The sequence below is a fragment of the Anthonomus grandis genome, chromosome 1 (assembly GCF_022605725.1).
Source record: "Anthonomus grandis grandis chromosome 1, icAntGran1.3, whole genome shotgun sequence".
Taxonomy (NCBI): Eukaryota; Metazoa; Arthropoda; class Insecta; order Coleoptera; family Curculionidae; genus Anthonomus; species Anthonomus grandis.
In genome coordinates, this window is record NC_065546.1 from 28,943,434 (window position 1) to 28,959,954 (window position 16,521).

The 16,521-nt window shown below is 32.5% G+C and overlaps 1 protein-coding gene across 5 annotated transcripts in view; it reads left to right on the forward strand.

The window, feature by feature from the left end:
• The window catches only part of LOC126735170 (ankyrin repeat domain-containing protein 12-like), a 122,965-nt gene that overhangs the window by 41,983 nt on the left and 64,461 nt on the right, over positions 1–16,521 (forward strand). Inside the window, exon 1 of one of the 5 annotated variants that reach the window (XM_050439146.1) lies at positions 11,554–11,755. The exons of the other annotated variants lie outside the window; for them this stretch is intronic. Within the exon in view, the coding sequence (XP_050295103.1) occupies positions 11,725–11,755 (31 nt within the window). The 5' untranslated portion in view covers positions 11,554–11,724. Of the gene's footprint in view, positions 1–11,553; positions 11,756–16,521 lie in introns of those variants that run through there. 5 annotated transcript variants of the gene reach the window in all.

The window sequence follows — 16,521 nt, forward strand, 5'->3', positions numbered from 1 at the left end:
ATACAAGCACTCTCTACCAGTGACGTCGTCAACAAATATTTACCTGATAAATTTTTATTAATTTATATAGAGTTTGAGTATAAGTAATATTACCATTTACGAGCTATTTTTGTGTTTTTTAACGGACTTCGTTAGAGGAAGGTCCTAATAAAAGGCAGCATTTTTGTCAAAGCATTTTTATGGAAATTAAATATTTTATTAATATAATATTATAGATTGCTTAATAAATCATGTTTTAAGATACAAATTTTTATTATTTTGCATAATTTTATTGTTATTGTTATATTGGACAAAACTCAGTTTTACATCACTTACTTTATATCACATAATATATACTTCTATGGTGCTGACTTTTTCAAAGGGACAGTATTGCTTCAGCGGAAAGAGTTAAAACTACAAGAATGTTCAAATTGTGAAGGAGTTGCAGGTTTTTTATAGGTTATGAGATTTTTATTATAAGTATTTAGCCTGTACAATGGTTTTGAGACATTTAACAGTGACCTATATAATACCTAATACCAATTATTATATCATATTAATTTATACTAAAAAACAAAGCTGACCTAAGAATAAAGACTATGTACAATAGATTAGATAGTTTATTAGTAGTAATATACAAACAAGTACTTTTACAAGTCAAATAAAATATGTAGTATGTTGGGCTTTTTCGAAAATCATGTTATTATTTCATAATATATATTATAATTTCTTATATTTTAATAATGGCTTGAGAAATCTAATTCAATTTCTTTGGCGCAAATTTGTTTGGTGCAATCTTTGAATTTTAATTTTTTGTTCTTTTTTTTCCATAATTTGGTGACAAGTGATTTAGCTTTTGAAACGGTGGAATCATCAGTGCTTAAGTCCTCAGGATATCATTTTGATTTTACCCTAGAATAATATACATACAAATATAGTAATATCAAAATTAAAAAGAAAAAATTAAAAAAATGTATTATGACAATCCAATTGATCAATAAAATGTATGTTATTATAAAGAATCTTTGTAATATCATACATTTAATTAATTGCATTTAATTAAACAAATATAACACAATAAAATACTATATCACTTTTAAATAAGATATATAGAATAGGATGATACATGGCATAAAACTAGTAGTCTATTTTGAGTGTATTTTTACCTTTTGATGATTTTTTCATATTGGAGATTTTTTATATTTTGATGCACGGGTTGGTGATGAGAATGCAACATTTTTTAACACATCTGTTTCATCCAGTTTACCTTCGGACCTAAACTTCATTTGAGCAGCAAATGTTAGTTCTTCAGGGCTTCGATCTGCTCGCATCTGTTCAGTTCTTCTTCTTTTTGATCGGTCACTTAAATCTAAAAATCCAGTGAATGGCCTCCCTTTACTCGATAGAGTTGTATCCTGCATTTCGGCTGGTTGAGCTTCATTCATTGCAGAAGAAAATTCCAACTCAATATTTAACCAATCTCGATTTTTATTTTCAAATGCAGTTTTATTACTTGATGCTGATGACCATTTTGTGTCATATTTCTTGATGAATTTATATATGACTTTTGAAGACTCTTCTGACAAGCGTTCAACTCGCATGGTAGAGGTCACTTTTTCTGCCAAATAACGGCACTGCTCCATTCTTTTCTTGGACTGAAAATTCCTAACCAACTGACAAGTTGGCTTCTTTTAAACCAAGCAGATTTTGTTGCTGTCCCTGAAATAATAAGTAATTTAGTTAATTATTTTTCATAAGATTTTGCCATTTAAAATTGGTTGCCATATTGAATTTTAAACCCATATGGCAATTTTTTTATTTCTATATAAAATTTTCTATTAAATGATGTTTTATTTTATAAAAATTAATTTATTCTTCAAGTTAGTAGCAGAAAATTATTTCTTGCGTTTTGGACCTACAATAGCATTTTATACGAATTTGGACCCGGACTACAAATCTTTAAAAATATTTTTTCGTCAAGATCGCAAATTATCGCAGCAACTTAAGATTGGATCTTACAAAGGACTGATTAAGCAATAATTTAAAACTAATTTAAATTCGGGAAATTACGCGAAATCATACTTTTAGTTTAGCAGAAGATCAGAAATTTAAATTTTTTAAAAAAATTAACTGTTAACTTTTCAAAAAATCAGTAATAAAAAAAGTAAAGAAATAGTTTTAATTAATATAATTTTTAATATTCTTCTACCACTAGCAATAGGCTCCATTGCTGCTTTACAAAATTTTCACCCACACTTTGCCGAAAAACTAAATTTAAATTACTACTTTTTACAGGCGCTTTTGAATCACAATGAAATAGTCTCCACGAACATCAACTTTCAACTAAAATATTTCTGCAAGTGACAAGACGAAAAACAAAGGGGTAATTGTTTATTATACCCAGGTAACTAGATAATTGAATTATACTCAGAATAGGCCTTAATTGGGAAGTTGGTATTTCCGATTTATGGCCGGCTTTTCCCCGAATTTCGCCTGTTATTCGGGGAAAAGCCGGCCATAACGGCCTGTGACGTATCATCCCGGCCGCGCTGGTACAAGGAAAAAATTAAACATAGCGTATTTATTCGAACTTTGAAAATTAATTGTGAAGTAACTATAAATGCTAGAGAACTGAAATAAATTGCTAAATTTAAGTTGGAGCCTGCTCTTTTTTACTAAAAAATAATCGAATTGTCGTTTCCAAGCTCATTAATAATAAAAGTCCAAACAGAATATCTGATATGCGCTTCTGCTGCTAATAATTTGACAAATAATAAATCACTTCTGGAAAAGAAGGTTTTCCGCGTGCTCCACCCTGTTTTTTTTGCATTTTCATCAAAAACTTTTCCTGCCCCAACACACAGCTCATTAATCAATAGCGGGCATATGCTTGCTGGCCGCGACTCGATCGTCGCCGTCGAACTCTCCTTGGAAACGCACGCAGCAGGAGGCGGGAGGGAGAGGAAGGGAGACCGCGTTGCATTTTCTGTTTCGTTTTGTCGCGGCCGCGATTGTAACCTTGGATGGTTTCACTCTGTAGTTCCGCTTAAGGTTGTTTGTTGTTTGTGTAATTGTACTGAGGTTAGTACAATTGTTTTAATTTAATAGTATAGTTAGTTGTTTTAGTAAAGGTAGTATAATAGTTTTACACTATTAAAACTATTAAAAACAGTTTTATTTTGAGTGAACATAAATCCGTTATAAACGTGAAACAAAACTTAAAATAAAGTAAATCAAAGGTGTTCTTTTTTCGGAAATAGGCTCGATTAGTATTTAAAATTGCCTTTATTTTCATGTAAAAAAATATGTTATACAAGGATTCTCAAATGTGCGATATGACGTGATCGATTTTTTTTAATGGCTATAAGTTTAAAAAGTTATTTCGTTCCAAATTTCTACTTTTCACTACATTTTTTTAAAAGATATTTAAGAAACATTATACAGTGCATCCGTAAAGTAGCAAATAAATTCAATAAAAATGAAATGGAACGTTTCTGAAAAAAATGCCCGAACTCGTCGATTTTAATATTGGGTTTAGGGTTTTTCTACGTAAAAATTAAATATGCAGGGTGACTCAAAAAAAAAAATGATGTGATCAATGTGTTTTTTAAATGGAAACCACCATTTTTTAATGTAGAATCAGAAAGAACGCATTTTTTTACAAATGAATGAATGAAACAAATGAATACATAAGCAATTTTGAACGAAAAATTATGATAAAATGTAAAATTAAAGAAATACCTATCTAAATTAAATGTTGGTTTTTGGTTTTTTAGTTGTTGTTGTTATCAATGTGTAAAAAGTGAATGTATTTTGGTGCAACTATTTGAAGTATTTTTACATTTGCAAGTGGTGTTTATTCTTTTTGAGAGGCGAAAGCAGTGTCATCCTGCGATTTATTAGTAACTACACTTTATTATACCTACTGCTATTGTATGAAATATGGGAAAATGAACCGAACGTGAAAGAATCGAAATCTTGTACATGATTGGTTTCGCAGATATGTCGCGTACTCAAAAGGAGATGGTTCAGTTATTTAGTGAAACACATCCTGATCGGTCGCCTATTAAGCAAAGCATCGTAAGCAGAGTTGAAGCTAAGGGTAAATTCCGTAACCTAACCTTGGTGAATCGTCGATTACAAGCGGTATTTTTACGGTTCCTGAAAATATCGGTTTGAAATGAAACGCTCTGCTGCAGCGGTACTCTCTAACTCGATAAACATAGAAATAGACAAGAAAAAATATAGAAAGAAAATATCTTTCTATGCGCGATTAGCACTCGATAACCTTTTCTCTATGTCACTCGGCATCGTTGGGCTTTAGACATTCTTATACTACCTAATCTACAAACATTATAGCCTATTTTTATAGCTAATGGTATTTTTCACAGCCCACAATGTCAATTACAAATGTCATTCGACATTATCGATCTTTTAAGTAAGTATGATCTTTTAAGTAAGTAAGTATGCTTTGTTATTGTTTCTGTTTTCATCCTATATCCATAAGGGATGCCGATGAGGGAAAAGTTTTCTTATAGATTTTTGAAGTAATTTTAAGTATCAATAAGACGGCGAATTTTATGATGGATCCTCCTAATTTTCTCTTATCTCTTTCCTAGTGTGTATTTATAATAGCTTAATATATATATATTTTTTTTTATTTAAATATACTTACTATTAAATTTATATTTGTCTTAAAATATAGATTTAAGATAATAATATTATTAATTTTGCCTTAGAAATGGAAGAGAAAGAACAAACGATTGAATTAAGGATAAAAGAATTATATACAGTAGTGGCAGAAAGTAGAGCAACTTTTAAAAAAATAAAATTTCTTGACAACTAACAAAGGAATAACAATGATATTTATCCACAATACTTTTGGTCAAGTAGGTAGTCTTAAATCAGATAAGAATATTTCTGTTTATTTTTAAACTGATAAGAATTTGTGTACCTGGCAAAAAGTAGAGCAATATTTTTCTTAGAACTTACAAATCGAATAATATTAGTTTAATTCCAGCTGTTTACCGGTTGCATTAAAAGCAAAGTTAGTTTACAATGCCTAGAGGATGGCCTTTATCCGTTGATTTAAAAACACGAATTATAGACTGTCACAAAAATGGTGAAAAACGAATCAATATTGCAAGAAGGTTTAGTTTGAATAAATCTATAGTATCGCGAATAATTTCACGTTATGTGAAGCATGGACATGTTTTACCTAGAAAAAAAACAGGAAAACCAAGAAAAACCGATAAATATCAAGATAAACAAATTTTGAAAATATCTCAGAGTGATCCATTTTTGGGTTCAAGTAAAATAAAGCAGCGTTTATCAGAAGAATTAGGCGTTCAGGTATCTTCAAGGACAATAAGAAGTAGATTATGCGAGGCCAAATTATTTGCAAGACGTCCAGCAAAAAAGCCCTTATTATCTGCAAAAAACAGACGATCCCGTCTTCTTTTTGCTCGATGTCATTTGCACTGGACAATTAATGACTGGAAAAAGATAATATTCAGCGACGAATCAAAGTTTAATTTGTTTTAAAGTGATGGAATAGCATATGTTCGACGACCTGCAAACCAAAGGTTAAATCCCAGATACACTTGTCCAACAGTAAAACATGGTGGTGGATCAGTTATGGTGTGGGGCTGCTTTTCCGGTTTCGGAATGGGGCCACTTCATAAAATTGATGGGATAATGGATAGATTTATGTACAAAGATATTCTGGAAAATGAATCCATTCCATATGCAGACGAGAAAATGCCCCTTAGGCACATTTTTCAGCAGGACAGTGATCCAAAGCATTTTCAACATTGTTCTAAATATGTAAAGGCTTGGTTTAGACAGCAATATATTCAACTAATGGACTGGCCAAGTCAATCACCAGATTTAAACCCCATCGAGAACCTATGGGAAATTTTGGATAGGAAAATAAGGGAGAAAACTTACAAAAATAAGAACGAATTGTTCAATGCATTACACGAAGCTTGGATTAATATGGACCCAGTAATAATTTCTAGGTTACTGCAATCTATGCGCCACCGTTGTGAGGAAGTTATCAAAAATGATGGATATTTTACAAAATACTAAAATTGTAATTGTATTTCAGTTTTTACTAAAAGAAAAACATCAATTCTTAAAAAGTTGCTCTACTTTTTTCCGCCCCAGAATTAATTTTTGTACATAAAAAATATAAACAAAGAATATTAAGTTAAGTTGTTGATAGATTTATAATGCTTAGATCTTATTGGTATTATATTTCCAATATGATTGTATTTTCTTACTAAATAAAATAGATGTGTTTAAAGTAAAGAAGTTGCTCTACTTTCTGCCACTACTGTATATATAATATTTTCAAAATTTGTGAAGAGTAATAAAACCCATTTTATTCCCTTCTGTGGAATCACTGGGAATTTCCCAATTTCGGGGCGTAAATAAGCGTGGATAAACTATATGACCTTATAAGCTTAATGATCGTTTTAAACCTGAAAAAAGTAGTTAACAAATTATAGGTCACTCAAAGATATACTGTTGATCTTTTGACCGCAATAAAACCCTAATTATCTGTTGTAACCAAGTGATTTAAGTAAGTTATTTTTTTGTGGACTTTTATGGTTTAACATTTTCTAATAAAATACTATTCTTTATTTAATTAGTAAGTTTCATTTAGAATCACTTTCAAGCTGACCCTATTCCCTTTATCACTTCTTAAAAACGTTGGTCTTTGCACAATGGGGCTTAATGGTCTAATATGAAAATATGAGAATTCGTTGATTTTCAAATAATCTGCTACAAAAACATCCCCACAACAAAGATAAATACAACTTTTTTTCGATGTACTAAAAAGAGACGAAAGTAATAGCAAGACCATACAACCTCTTTCTATATTTCTATTCCGAAGGTTCTATTCTAACCCGAACTCTACCCGATCGAAGCCAGTTGAGATTGAGAGTAGAGTTTAGACTTTTTTCCTATAATAGAAAGAAATTTTCAGAGACAACCAAAGAGACGCGCAACTGTGTGTTAATAAAACATCCTATTATTTTCCATCTTTGTCTCTCTTCGTGAAAGGTAAACGTAGATGGCGCAGATAGCGTTTGCCGCCATAATTCAAACCTCGGCTGTTAAGCATTTAATGATTTATTAAAATCATTAAATTATTATTAAAATCATTCAATCAAACAAAAATTATTAATTAAAATCAGCCGTTATATCTCAGAACCTCATAATTATGTTCTGAGACAAAACGGCTGATTTTTAAATTGGGGAACTAAATAAACTAAATATAATTATGAAACATTTTCTATTGTGTTTTCAGTATTTGGTATAACTATAATACGTACATGCATTTTATTAATTATTTTCATAATTTATAATTTAAGACGGTAACAGTAACATACATATACAAAATGCAATTAAAATTCAGTAAGATTTTAATTATCACGGTACTATAATATTATTCCAAAAAATAGATCCTTTGGTGTAACACTTAAAATAAAAAAAGTTTTATGTTTTGCTGAAGGTGCTAATATCGTTAGCGAAACAGGTATCCAGAATAAATGAAATTGATTTGGTAAAGTGGTAAAACTGTTTTTTTACTAATTAGTAAAGAATAGATAAGTCTGTTCTATTCTATAATAATAAATATACTGTTAAATTTGTATGTGTATGAAATACATATACACATGTTTCATAATTTATGATGCAGTATTTTTTTAATCAATAAAAATTAATTAAAAGAATAAAACAGAAAGATTACAGCTAAATTAAAAATGGCAGCAAATAGTCAGCACAGATAGTTCTAACAAATGTTATTTGTTCGAACTTGTAATTATATTAAGTTTTATTATTATATTTAAATTCATTCATGACTATTTATGTTAGTTTTTTATTTTTTTTTAAATGTTTTTTTTTGCAAATCTCTTAATTTTTCCTTTTGAACCACCATGGAATAACCTATTTTAACTATAGCCTTAACAATTACCTTAATGAACATATTTCTGTTCCTAACACAAGTCAAAACACTAAAATCTGTATCCTACAAAAAACTACAACTACTAACTACTGTTATCAAGTTCATCTAAATCCGGTGGGTAATAAAATACGTAAAATTTAAGCACTCGTTCAAAATCTCAACTAATGATGTAAAACAAAACAAAATTAATCGGCAACAACAACTATTCAGCCATATTGAAATTCACGTGTTCATGTTGAGCAAGGATTGCACTGTTGCCGTACTTAATTATAATTTTAGAAATACTAGAGAATTGGACACAAGCTATCCCGTATTTTTGCATTCATTTAGACGGAGATGGAAGAATGTTTTCTCTTGAGTGCTCTGATAATTAAATACATATAGCATTGCGAAAGATTAGTATTGTGACGCCACCTTAGCTCGCCTTCCATAAGGGAAGAGAAAGACAACGAAATACAGTATATACAGATTAAAGAGAGCAACAACAATAGGATAAAAATTTAAATCTAGTTGCACGTCTCTTTGGTTGTCTCTGAAATTTTCTTTCTTCGAGTTAGAGAGTTCGTTCGCTGGTTTCTTGTTTTCGTTGGTTGATATTAGGTTATAAATTCCATTTTTGTGTTATAGGTATCTATTATTATTTATAATATCATTAATGAATGCAAATGTTGGTATATTTAAGCTGCTGCTCCTAAGCAGTGGTGAAAGCGCTAGTAATAGCAATGATGAATAAATGGGTCCTGTGCGTAGTGTTTTTTCAAATTTGAGGGTTTGTACTTTTTCAAAAAAATATATAAATACATAGCTCCATTACATCAAGATCAAGTCCTGGATATGAATTTTAGTCAACTGTATTAAATGCAATGAATTGAATGAAATAATCAAATGATCAAATTTCATAAACAGGAAAAAACCACGAAAAAATCAAACCAAAACTTCATAACATTACCACATGATTCCCGGATGTCGTAGATTAAACTCAGAATATAAGAACTTTAATCTATGACATCCGTAGGAATAATAGTACAGTCAATCTGTAACATTTAAAAAAATATATCCGATTCTCTGATTTTTGGAGGGTCAATAGTGGTTCATGAGAGAAGCTTAAATTCCAAAAGTTGAGAGTCCCTCCCTCCCTCCCCACCTGTTTTTTGGAAAACTCAAAAAAATTTGGATTCGCTTTTCTGGCTAAACCGTAGGTCGGACAGAAAAATTAATCAGACATAAAATGAAGAGAATCTTATTCTCTACCATTCATCTCATAGGCTCAAGCTTTTCAATGACAAATTGACTGTACTATGTAGATTTCTTAATAAGTTTTAAAGTAAACGTTATTATGACAGTATTGATATTTACTTGTAAAAAGATCGGTTTAAATCGCCTTTTTTCCATGGTGAGGCACAAACGGCACAAGTTTTTACTATCGTAACAGTTCACAAAACCACTGAAATGACTCAACTTCTCCTCTTTTAACCAAGAATTAAAGAAAAACCATAGAACTTCACAAATGCCGAATGTAAATACAAAACCGTTTGTCAAGATGACATTTCGCAAACTGACACTAGCTTTTGCCTGCAGTGTTGCATTTCAAATTTTTTAGGAGTAAGAATATTTATAATTTTTCTTTGCTTTGAATATGTTATCTTTGGTTTAGAATAACATATATCTATTTCTACTCTTTATTTTGGTAATTCTGCAGTTTAGCGGCTTTTGTCTAAACTAACGAAAAATGATGGGACTTTTTGTAAAATGGGTAGATTTAGATATATATTTTTCACTAAGAGTGGCGGAAAGCCAAATTTTATCACGACAAGGGTGTTATGACGCACTAAATCACTCACTATGGGACGTGATTAATCATTAGAATAACCCTCTATTCGATTCGTTTTGTCAACAAATAGGTGACAACTGAGGTGAGGTTAGGTGTGGTGTTGCCAGTTCTGTCGTTAACTGCGTTTTGTCACTCCGCAGCTTCAGCCTTGTCCCCAGTGTGGCTGACTCATGACTGCCTTCTCTGAAGTGGAGAATTCACTCTGTATTTTTTTAGTCACGTGAAATGTTAGATATTATGCGTAATTTGACAAAAACTGTTTTTACCTTTTCTTTTAACTAAATCTATTATTTTCGTGCAACATACATACCGAAGACACCCATAATGTATTATTATTTTGGTAATTTTTAGAATTTGATCCGAATTAAAAATAATATGATTCCGCAGTTTAGCGGCTTTTGTCAAATTTAGCGTATTTTCACCGGTTTTCTTTTTTAAATAGCTTAATTTTACCTGAAAAAAAAATTAAGTGGCCGAAGGTGTATTTTGCAAATAGTTTCTTTATAAACAATGTGAAGTACTCACAAATGGAGGTAAACTGTTTTTTTGCATTCAATGACAGTCACTATCTGTCAAATGGGTTGTCGACTCTAGGAGTGTGTGCAGTGTTTCGGTTTGTTCCGTTCCTCTATCACTGCGAGGGGAACATAAGGCTCTGCGCACAGACCATAGATACACCCAACCCAATCCAATCTAACCCAACCCTTTTTTTTGGGAGGAAAAATCTGTTAACAGACACCCCAGGCCTTGATGATCGGTCGCCTGAGGTAGCGTGGGGATGGGTAGCCATACCCGACCCACTAAAAAAACCCCTCTTCTTTTCTCTGGAACCGCCCAAAGGGCATTACATCAGAGAGCAACAATGTTCTCTAATTTTCGACCTGAGCCGCCTCAGTCTCTAACTCTATTTCTTTTTTTACTTTTTCTTTCATTTTATTTTTAAGTAGGCTCGATATAACGTTAAGAGTGTTTTCATCTTTTAGCCAGAGCTGAACCCAACCCATCCCGTCCCATCAACACCAAACGGGGGGCGTAAGCTCCCTGTGTGCTTAACATTGGGACATTAGTTGCCTAACAAGCAGACGGGAGGCGTAAGCCCCCCCGTGTGCTTAACATTTACGAGGGGTTGGGTTGGATTAGGTTGGGTTGGGTTGTCAATAATTTATTTGGTCAATAAATTGTCTTGAGTTGGGACGTCGAGCACATGGGCTTGCTAAACTACAGAATTACCTTTATTTTTTATTCTAAATCTAACATCAATAAGTTAAATTAACATTATTATGTGTTGATATATAGCTAAAAATTTTTGAAAAGGCGTGTACACTTGACAACAGAGAATCGATGAATATGTTTGTAAATAAAACACCCCCTTGCCCCTGTGCACATGTTGAACTCAAACCAACTTGTTATTTACTAATTCTAGCCCCTTAATGTTCTGAGGATAGAGCATTGTCTGTTATCATGGCTACCAAATTTTCAGAAAAATGCTACGTTCCGTTTTACAAATAGGGCGAACGTACCATCGCCGTCAATTACCCTGTATAGAAGGTCCGTTATAAACGAGTTTTACGGTACTGTCAAATTTTGCTAATGTCAAATGAATCAAGTTTCATGGGGCTAGTATTTTCTTTAAATTAGCCTGGACTCTCTAATATTCATTTTTCTCTCGAAACAAATAGTACAATTCCAAAAATATTCTTGTACAATTCAACATCCCTCGCGTACAATAAATAATAAACTCGGCTCACGCACCTCGATTCCTGCTTGCCTGCCCGACCCCGAGAGTTTCGCCGTCGTGTGTCGGCCTCTCCAACGACCGATTTACTTTCCATTTGAACACGAAAAATAAATAAATAAACAAAATCTCAGGTTATCGATAAAAAACCACTTTGCAAAAAAAAAACCCACCGGAGGTGGCAGTAAGTGCGAAAGGAAAACGATGAGACGAGCCACCCAATCGTCTCATAAAGGTGAGATCATCGTATTAAAATGCCCTTTAACGTTGAGTAGGGGGGAACTAACTCACTGTTCGGTATTGCAGTTGAAATTAAAAATAAAGCCAAAAGGCAAGAGAGTGAAGAACTTTGGTCGTTGGGTTTTCCTGTTTCGCTTCGGATATTATGCGATATCATTGGCGGAGGACCGCCGGCTAATCACAGATGGTTCAATGCCCTTATTCAGTGCGCTATTCCGCTACTTTATATTGTTATTGTTCTAGTCTTTAGGTGTGTGCTATGTCATGGTATACGCGAACGGGTTTCCTTGTTTTCTTATCTCGTCGGTCGTCACCTTCTTAATCGAGTGCTTTTTGTGTTTATATAGGTAATTAGTTTGTTTGATTTTCTGTTAATTATTTTATAAGGGGGTTTGATGGGATTTTTTTATTATAAGATTATATGTTGAACTGTTTAGAATATCTTGAAGTTATATTGGATCTAACTGAAAATAATGATGTTAATTTCCACCAGACATTTTAAAACGATAGCTACGTTTACAACGCGCGGATCTATTAGATTAGATCCATAGATCAAATGATAGACTATTTTTATTTAGTACAGCCCTGTTTACAAGGATTGGTTTTGAGTGAGTTTATCAGTTTAGACGAAGAATTATAGGACATAACCTTTAAATCTCTAAAAGTGTTATTGTTATTTAAAAATAATAAAAATAAACTAAATTGTTTTTTAAAGGCTTAAGCTTGTCCTTGTTTTGTGAACAAAAATAAAAACCTCCTAAGTTAACATCCAATAAAATGTCAAACTTGTCATTTTCGTACTTCAAAATAGGTCCCAGGTGTTTACACCGAAAAAAAATTAATCTACCCTGTTTGGGAAGCATTAAATTCACGTATCAAATTTTAAAGCGCTGCTATTTACACTGAAAAAAATATTCCTTATGACGTCATTTGATCCAAGTATTCAAATTTGGTACACGTGTTGTAAACGTAGCTATTGACGTGTTATTTGATAACCCGCATACAACTTGGCTATTCCTTATCAGTTTTCCTACCTTGGACTGATAAATTATTGCTTCATTTGTTTTCAACTGAACGAAACAATTTAAATATTAATTTTTTGCCTAATGAGAGATAACTTCCTGGTCATTCTCTCTCGCAAGCTGTTTACCACTTTTTATTTATTTTTAGACCCCCTATTTTATTTTTAGAAATTGTGACATTTAAAATTGGGGTTAAGCCATATTATGAGAGGAATTTCAACTTAATTATAATAGCTACGTTTACAACGGGGGTACCAAAAAGTTTGTTCTAGCAGGAAATTTGGGATGGTTTGAAATTAGTTTGATGTATATCGCAGTTGCGCATGACCAGACTGAAACCTCGTTGCAAACGGTTTCGGACTTATATGTGCTAGAACCACGAACTTAATAAATGTACCTGGACTGCTAATGCATATGGCCACGATACCCAAAAATGCCCACTGCCTGGTGGCCGCCATTTTTATAGTGGTTGTGTCCTTTTTATTTTTTGGTCACTCTGAACATTTTTAGTGTTGCCAACAAAAAAAATATTGAATAACGGTAATGAAGTTGACGACGCTGACGTTTGACGTCTGAGTATAGCGGATTGCCTAGTTTTTGGCGATTTGTAAACGACGCTTGGGTATATCGTCTGCAACAGGTGATAATTGTCCGTCTGTATTTATGATAGAATAATATATAGAGTTGTTTATTTTTTACTATATAAACCCTTACTAATTACAAACCCTCATAAAATCAACTATATTTTGAATTTTATAGATGGTTGTACGAGCCCTAACAACTATATGTTGGAACAAGCAGTTATTTTGAAATAAAATGCCCATTTAGCGAAAATATGTTTTTATAATTTATTTATATATTTTAAGTTATTTAGTATTTAATTACTTGGTAAATAATTGAAAAATGCTGACAACTAAATATTGGAAAAAGTGAGTTTTAAAAAAGGAAAATACAAATTAGTAAGGCGTAACGTCGCCCTTAGCTTGAATAACAGCCTGAACTCTATGAGGCATTGTACCAACTAGACCTTCACAAAATTCAGGGGTGAAACTATCCCATATTTCCTGTAGTTTAGCACGTAGTTGTGGCAAAGTACGCTACGGACTATTTCTTAGGCGTTGCTTCATTTTGTGCCAAAGTGTTTCGATTGGATTGAGATCCGGGCTGCTAGAGGGGTGTGACAAAACTTTCATATTATGTTCCCCCATCCATTTTTTGGTAGATTTAGCAGTATGACATGAGGCACCGTCCTGTTGAAAGATAAAATCTCCATCAGATGGATATAAATTTGCTGCACTTGGTAAAAGCGAATGTTCGAGAATGTCTTGATATTTTTCTGCATTTACTATGCCATCAATAAAGTGTAACGTTCCCAACCCTTTAGCTGACATACAACCTCACACCATGATGCCCTGTGGAAACTTTACAGTCCTTTTAAGACAATCCTTATGGAATGCTTCTGTTTTGTCCCGAATCACACGCTTTCAATAATCTCCGACACAGACATCAAATTTGCTTTCGTCGCTATAAATAACTTTGCTCCAATTTTCTTTGGTCTACGAGAGTTTTGATTTGCCCCAAATGTAACGATTCCTTTTTTGAGTCTCCGTTAACAATGGTTTTTCTTTGGCCTAGGCGAAAAAATGAGAAAAATGAAAATAATATAGCACAGAACAGCCTATTAAACATACCTTATAAAAACTAAGACCGCTCTTGTGGATATATTTGCGGCAGCATTCTCTGGAAACATTTATCCCACTTTCTCTATTCCACCTTGCAGTTACTTTGTAGCGTTTTATTTTTCCATTTCTTATGTTCATTAACGCTCCATTGATATTTCATTAATTTCAATAATTATATTAATAATTTCAGTCAACTTCTTTTATCGATATTTCTTTAAATTCACACTGTCAATGACACATTACTACTGTAACGCATCACTCTCCTGGTTTAATTATTCATGCTTTCTGTTGACGGTCCGTCACTCTTCTGGTTGATCTTGATTGATGTTTTCTCTGATTGGATTGACATTGACAGCTCAGGCGAGAGGTGGGGTCGTTACTTATTTAGTCGGTACCGCATCCATTTTTCGAGGACTTGTTCCCGTGTTGCAGGTAGAAGCACACGTAAAAGGCCAGTTTTTTTTATTTCCGAAGATTGTGAAGCAGGAAGTGGCCAATATGGTTTATAATTTATAGTCCTTAATCTTGTTCTTTTAGGGAACTGTTTATTGTTCATAATTCTGGTGCAGGATGCTTAAGATTTTAATGGATAGATAATGAAACTTAGCAAGGTGTGTTTGTCACATTTTGAGGGCCCTTCATTTTTATCGACAGTGAATACAATGGCAATCGTTGTTTTAGGGTTTTACTTTTTCGTTTTCCTCTTTATTCTTCTTCAATTGTTGATGGCTGCAGGATTTTGATTTCCCCGAGAAATTGCTGTAAGCTGTGGAGCTGGAGCCAGAGTTAGAGCTAGTATTAGAGATTCCCAGTCCAGATAGCTAAGCTACAAATGGCATACATTCACAGCCTCGGTTTTGAAGGCCAGCCGTTCATTTCTTGGAGGAATATACAGGCTAGTCTATTCCATTTATTTTCCATTCATTTCTAACCATAGATTTGTCGCACTTATTTACATTTTTATTAATGTATCTTTAAAATCAATTTATTGCTACAAATATTTAATCAATATCATAATTTAATACGTCGATTTCTTATCTGTAATTTTAGTTATTTTTTGTTCAGTATTTTTCAGTACCTTTTTTAGTAGTTAAGTAGATATAACTCGGTTAAGGCTAATATGCCTTAGGTAAAAAGGTTCATGAACTTTCCCTTGCCTACTAGAAATATATACTAAAAACTGTAATAATTGCAATTTACTTTCCAAGTGCTGAAATCTACCTAGTAGTGAAATCATAATTTAATTGTTACTTTTGTCAAATTTATTTTAATCATGTCAACATTATTCATATTTCAATTCATAATAAATTATTAACATTTAACAGATTAGAAAATGAGGTGGATACATATCTTTGGTGTAAATATAATTTGGTTGTATTGTTAAGATATTTTTTTTTGCCTCTTTAAATCTACTTTATCCAGGGTCATTTAATTGTTAATTTAAACCTATATACCAAGTGTTTTTCTTAGTTTTCTTTCATTTATAAAAAAAAAAAAACTAAGTGGCGCCCTCTTATTTAATAGTTATAATCAAGTTTATATTCTTCAATAGCCAGTCATAAGTGAACCTTCGAACAATCCCAAGCCTCCAATAATTCTGAGCTACCGTCTGCAAACTCTTGGCAAAATAGTAACACTGTAAAGTTAACGCCACAACTTCTCGTAGAGTATGTCTTCTTCCCGACTTATAAACTTTAATCAAGTTTCTTACATTTCTTTGAGAAACAACTTTTGGACGTCCTGAACTTTTGCCGCGAACACCAATACGGGTTCACCATATTTTTTTAATTATATTAAATATAGTAGTTGTTGCAACATTTAATTCACTGGAGATTTCTCGCATTGTTTTCCCTTTATGGTACTGCCGGATAATAATTTCTCGCACTTTTAGATCAGTAGGTTTTCCACAAGCCATTATTGTATTTTACTCGTAATAAAAATGACAGTAATTGATTATTAATGGTCAAGTGACGCATCAAAATTTTTATTGTTGACAACGCACTACTTACTTTTGTTTATTCAAAGCCATCTTCGCGTCATGCTAATAAAATTGGAAA